The sequence below is a fragment of the Xyrauchen texanus genome, chromosome 41, assembly GCF_025860055.1.
Source record: "Xyrauchen texanus isolate HMW12.3.18 chromosome 41, RBS_HiC_50CHRs, whole genome shotgun sequence".
Lineage (NCBI taxonomy): Eukaryota > Metazoa > Chordata > Actinopteri > Cypriniformes > Catostomidae > Xyrauchen > Xyrauchen texanus.
Window position 1 is genome coordinate 2380252 of NC_068316.1, and position 6000 is coordinate 2386251.

The 6000-nt window shown below is 41.2% G+C and overlaps 1 protein-coding gene across 1 annotated transcript in view; it reads right to left on the reverse strand.

Annotated features, from left to right (window-relative positions):
• Positions 1-5701, reverse strand: part of sspo (SCO-spondin) — a 131504-nt gene extending 125803 nt beyond the window's left edge. Inside the window, 5 exon segments of the mRNA XM_052113500.1 lie at positions 1441-1664; positions 3240-3410; positions 3690-3772; positions 4027-4236; positions 5649-5701. Of these exon segments, the coding sequence (XP_051969460.1) occupies positions 1441-1664; positions 3240-3410; positions 3690-3772; positions 4027-4236; positions 5649-5701 (741 nt within the window).
• Between the last annotated feature and the right edge of the window lie 299 nt (positions 5702-6000).

The following is a 6000-nucleotide window of genomic DNA, read 5'->3' on the forward strand; positions in this document are numbered from 1 at the left end:
TGACCTTCCCTCTCAAATTACTGCCAGGAGCTTCATGACACTGAATATAAACAATCAGAGGTGTCCTGCCCATTAAGATTGAGGTGGCACGTGCCCTCTTAGATTTTAAAGCCAAGAGGATTTTGAATGGATTATTTGATCTTCCAAAAACATATTCATACCTTTGATAATCAAATGGTTAAATGACTATTGTATCTAAAAACGAATGTCTGCGTATTGGTTGCATTGGCAGACCCTGGTGCCCTCTCAACAAAAAACATTAGGTGCATGACGCCCCGAAAACAATCACATACATAAAAAGAACAGTATAATTATAAGGAACGGGTTCTTCTGGATGGTTTATAAAGTGTTCTGGATGGTTGCTAGGGTGTTTGCTAGGGTTCATTTGGGTGGGTGCTAGGGTGTTTCTGGGTGGTTGCTGAGGGTGTTTTTAGGTGGTTGCTAAAGTATTTCTAGGTGGTTGCTAGGGTTCTTCTGGATGGTTTCTAAAGTGTTCTGGATGGTTGCTAGGGTGTTTCAGGATGGTTTGCTTGTGTGTTTCTGGGTGGTTGCTAGGTTGGTTTCTAGGTGGTTGCTAGGGAGGTTTTGTGTGGTTCCAAAGTTGTTTCTGGGTGGTTGCTGGAGTGTCACTTGGTGGTTGCTAGGATGTTTCGAGGTGGTTTGCCAGGTTAGTTTCCAGAGTGTTATGGATGGTTGCTAAGGTGTTCTGGATGATTGCTAGGGTGTTTCTGGGTGGTTGCTAGGGTGGTACTAGGTGGTTGCTAGTGTGTTTCTAGGTGATTTGCACATGTGTTTTATGGTAGTTGCCAGGGTAGATTTTAGAGTGTTTTATTTGGATGATAAGATGTTCTGGGTGGTTGATAGGATAGTTTTAAAGTGTTCTGAATGGTTCTTTGGTCACTAAAGTATCTTTCCAAAATTGTGCAATAAAGATTTCTTAGGAACAATAGAAGTTTGTCAATCGTTGACCACCAGAAACTGGTCCTGCTGTAGATGCATCTGGCCATATATTATTAAGATTTATTTTGTTTTCAAAGCTTAGAATGAACCGGATAAACTTGAAGCCATATGCAGAAAGCTGAGTGTGCTATTCTGTGATGTAAACATTTGTATGTCATTTCCTTAAAGATGTTTGAGGTTTGTTTTAGTTGCCCAATTCTTTTATATACCTTTCTTTGTATTCGTTCTCTTTTCAGGTCACAAAGAAAGTTGATTTACTTGATTTTTCCACCCATCAGGAATTGATTAGACAATTTAAAGTGGGCGTGTCATGCCAGAATGGAGTTAAAGCTGAATGTCAGTTTTCATTAACCAATAGTCTGCATCTGTCAGGTGACATCAGCCAAAAAGGAAAGTCGATAAAATGTTCTCAATAACACCAGGAATGTGTATTCATTTCCAGTTTGTGAACTTAAACTAAGAGTACATTTGTGTGTATACCTTGCTGCAGTGTCCAGTAGTAGCACATACTGAACTCATATACACAGTCCACGTCCCGTCAGTGGATGATGCCAGTATATATGTACAGCTGCCTTGGAAGTGGAAGTGTTTCCTGTCAAAGGTGCGGTAGTGCGCCCCACCCCAGCTCATACAGGTGGCCGACGCCTGGGAGTCCCGAATGCCTCGTAGCAGCCCACCACGAATGAGAGGAGAGAAACTGACGTCTGAGGTGACAGAATGTAAAAATCGTGAAATTATAAGGTTTTAAAAACGGCATTAGAACTTAGTGTGCACGACAGCAAGTAGCTTTGACAGTTCAATGTACACAAAAAGTCAACTTATGTATATAGAGTGTAGGACGCTCGTGACTTTAGATTTGTAAAACTGAAATGATTCATAGTATAGTTTAAATGAAACTTTGTATATTTCAAAGAAGACTTATGGTGTGGTTGACAGGACATGCCTAAGTAGTTGCTAAGTTTTTCTGAGTGTTATTTAGTCTGTTGCTTTGCAGTAGATTGTTTTTTTGTGGTTGCATGGGTGTTTCTGTGTGGTTGCTACAGTGTTTCTAGGTGGTTGCTAGGGTTCTTCTAGATGGTTTCTAAAGTGTTCTGGATGGTTGCTAGGATGTTTCAGGATGGTTTGCTTGGGTGTTTCTGGGTGGTTGCTAGGTTGGTTTCTAGGTGGTTGCTAGGGAGGTTTTGTGTGGTTCCAAAGTTGTTTCTGGGTGGTTGCTGGAATGTCACTTGGTGGTTGCTAGGATGTTTCGAGGTGGTTTGCCAGGGTAGTTTCCAGAGTGTTATGGATGGTTGCTAAGGTGTTCTGGATGATTGCTAGGGTGTTTCTGGGTGGTTGCTAGGGTGTTACTAGGTGGTTGCTAGGGTGTTTCTAGATCATTTTCACATGTGTTTTATGGTACTTTCCAGGGTAGATTTTAGAGTGTTTTATTTGGATGATAAGATGTTCTGGGTGGTTGATAGGATAGTTTTAAAGTGTTCTGAATGGTTCTTTGGTGGTTGCTAGGTTGTTACTAGGTGGTTGCAAGGGTGTTTCTAAGTGGTTGCCAGGGTGTTTTCTAGAGTGTTATGGATGATTGCTAAGGTGTGCTGGACGGTTGCCAGGGTGTTTCTGGGTGGTTGTTAGGGTGGTTTTAGAGCTTTCTAAATGGTTCCTAGTGTGCTCCTGGATGGTTGCTAGGTTGGCTTATAGAGTGTTATAAATGGTTGCTAGGGTGTTTCAAGGAGGTTGCTAGGGTGTTTCTGGGTGGTTGCTAGGGTGTTGTTAAGGAGGTCTTAAGAGTGTTCTGATTGGTTAGTTGTTTGGATGTTCCTTGTTGGTTGTTAGGGTGTTACTAGGTTGATTTCTAGTTTTCTGGATGGTTGCTATGGTGTTTCTAAGTTGTTGGTAGGGTGTTATGAATGGGTGATAGGTGGTTGATAGGTGGTTACCAAGGGGTTACTGGGTGGTTGCTAAGTGATTGCTTACTAGCCCATGTCAAAAGAGTCCTGCACCCACAAGTCTCTATGATATTCGGTTCTCTAAATATGACTAGGTTCCCTCCTATCCTTCAATGTAAGTCTATGTTTTTGTGTGTGTATGTGTGTGTTTATCTTTGGCCAAGTGAAAATGGTAAGTCTGATCTCTTAGTAATGTAACAGCACACCTCTCCTCAACAACACATGATTTGATGTATCATTCATGTCTGCAGCACAAATGCTGCAGGACATTTAATACTAAGTGTCAGAGGTTTGATTAAATCACACACACACACACACACACACACACACAAACGTAAGCACCTTGCAGGAGTGTGTATGTGCAGGAGATGCAGGTCTGATCAGATGCATTTCTCCAGCTCAAACCCCAAAGGTTACTGCAGCACTGCTCCAGTGACATGAGAGATGTATTATGAACCCCGGGAAACTCCTCACACGTCCAGGTGGAAAAACACAGACCCCTGGCACTCACTCCTGCACAGACAGTCACAGAAAGACAGACATCTTAGAACATAAGAAAAGTGTTTGAGAAACTCTGCTGTGGTGACATCAAAGTTAATGCATCCATGAATATATAAGTTGGCTCTTCAGTTACTCAGAAATGTTTTAATGTGATTGCATCATATAACACAATAATAGTGGCCCCCAAAAGTTCAGTCATTTTAGGGCCAATTTACTGCAATTCATAACAACACAACATTTGTAATTTCTGCTAGTACAGTATATGGAGGATAGTAGGACTGATGTTCGCACCCTGTGAGCAGTGCGGTCCACCCCAACCTTCACAACACTCCCTCACTGTCCTGTTTACTGTCTCTGTCTCAATGTCAGGAGGTCTAAGGGCCAAAAAAAACCAGCACTCAACAAAACACATGCATATGACATAATAGCACTCATTAGTAAAAAAGAATGAGGTTAATTTCTGTAAATTATTCATATAAGAAATCAAAGTTTTCAAATAATTGTGCAATGTAAAATGTTTTGACAGCCTTAAACTTTACTTCAACAAAAAATCTCATGAAAACACATTCAGGTCATATTTCACCCAAAATATATTAGAATAAATGGACTTGATGATATCTTTGCTCACTTGAATAAGTAACAGGATGCTTTGGGTCCCTGTCTTTTGTAATACATCGCAATGCCATCATCTCCCCCGTGCTCATGGCGCATTCTGTCCACGTCTAGCCTCCAGCCCTGAGTGTTGTACTGATATACCTCGGAACAGTCCACCTCGAGCTGCAGACGGGGGGAGATCAGCCTCTCCACTTTCTCCTTTACTGTGTGATCACACCAGTGCCTGAGGTATGTTCAACCAAAAGTAATAACTTACAAATAAGACAATTTGCCAATTTGACAGTTTATGCAGAAAATGTGAATGACACTTGCTAAAGTAAAACTCGCCACCATAATGGTAGGGTGTTGTGGGTGGTTGCCATGATGTTGCTACTGTGGGTGATTGTTTAATAGTTGAGTTTACCCCTCAAGTCACTCTGATATTCTTGGTCTCTATATAAGTCCCTCCTTCAATGTAATTCTATGGGATTTTGTGAAAAATCCTTAATCCTTAAGTATGAGCAATAGTAAAATTGATGCCTGAATTAGCAATCCCACTAACTAGGGTGTTTCTGGGTGGTTGCTAGGATGTTCTGGGTGGGTGCTGGGGTATTTGTTGGTGGTTGATATGGTTCTTCTTGGTGGTTGCTAGGGCATTGTTTGGTTCTTTCTAAAGTGTTCTAGATGTTTGCTAAGGTATTTCTAGGTGGTCGGTAGGGTGTTACTAGGTGGTTGCTAAGATGTTTCTAGATGGTTTGCTTGGGTGTTTCTGTGGGGTTGCTAGGGTTTTCTGGATGGTTGCTATGATTTTTCAGTGTGGTTGCAAGGGTGTTTCTGTAAGGTTGCTAGGGTTCTTCTGGGTGGTTGCTAGGGTTTTACTAGGTGGTTGCAATGGTGTTTCTAGGTGGCTGCCAGGGTGGTTTCTAGAGTGTTATTTATGGTTGATAAGAGTGTTTCTGGATGGTTGCTAGGATGTCCTGGATGGTTGCAAGGGTGTTTCGGGGTGGTTGCAAGAGTTCTTCTGGGTGGTTGCTAGGGCGTAGTTTGTTGTTTTCTAAAGTTTTCTGGATGATTTCTAGGGTAATACTAGGTGGTTGCAAGAGTGTTTGTTGGTGGTTGCCAGGGTGTTATGGATGATTGATGAGAGCGTTTCTGGATTGTTACTAGGGTATTTCTTGGTTGTTGCTAGGATGTTTCTAAGTGGTGAGCTAGGATGTTTCTTGGTAGTTGTCAATGTGGTTTCTAGAGTGTTCTGAATGATTCCTATGTTGTTTCTATGTGATTGCTAAGGTTCTTCTGGGTTGTTTATGAGCATTGTTAAGGGGTTTCTAGAGTGTTCTGGATGGTAGCTAGGGTATTTCTAGATTGTTGCTGGGGGGGGGGTAGGTTGTGTGCTAGGGTGTTTCTGGGTGGTTGCCAGGGTGGTTTCTAGAGTGTCTTGGATGGTTGCTAATGTGTTCTGGATGGTTGCTAGGGTGTTTCTGGGTGGTTGCTAGGGAAGTTTTTAGAGTGTTCTGAATTATTCCTAGGGTGTTTCTGTGCAGCTGCTAGCTTGGCTTCTGAGTGAAAGGGTGAGTGAAAGTCAAAGCATTATATGTAATTCTCATTTCAATGTTAGTTTGTAATTTTAACAGGATGTAGAGTAGATTATCTCACCCCATTACAAGAACCAGTTGCAGCCCTAATAGAGAAACAAGTAAAATCTTCATTGTCCCTTGAAAAATGTCTTCACAATCCAGCCAAGCAACTGCAGTTAAAGCAAAGCACATTTAAATTATTTTGGATGCAGCATGCATCAATAAATCAACTGCACCCATTGAAAATAATAATTTTAAATCTAAATTCTACAGTAAACACCATTTACAACACCCGTCAAAAGTTTGGACACACTTTACTGAGATTTGTAAACAAATTGTGCCAATGGATGTGCCACTTTTGAACAAAAATACAAGTTATTAATTTAATTAAATATACAGTATATATATCTTCACTAACACACAATTGCAAC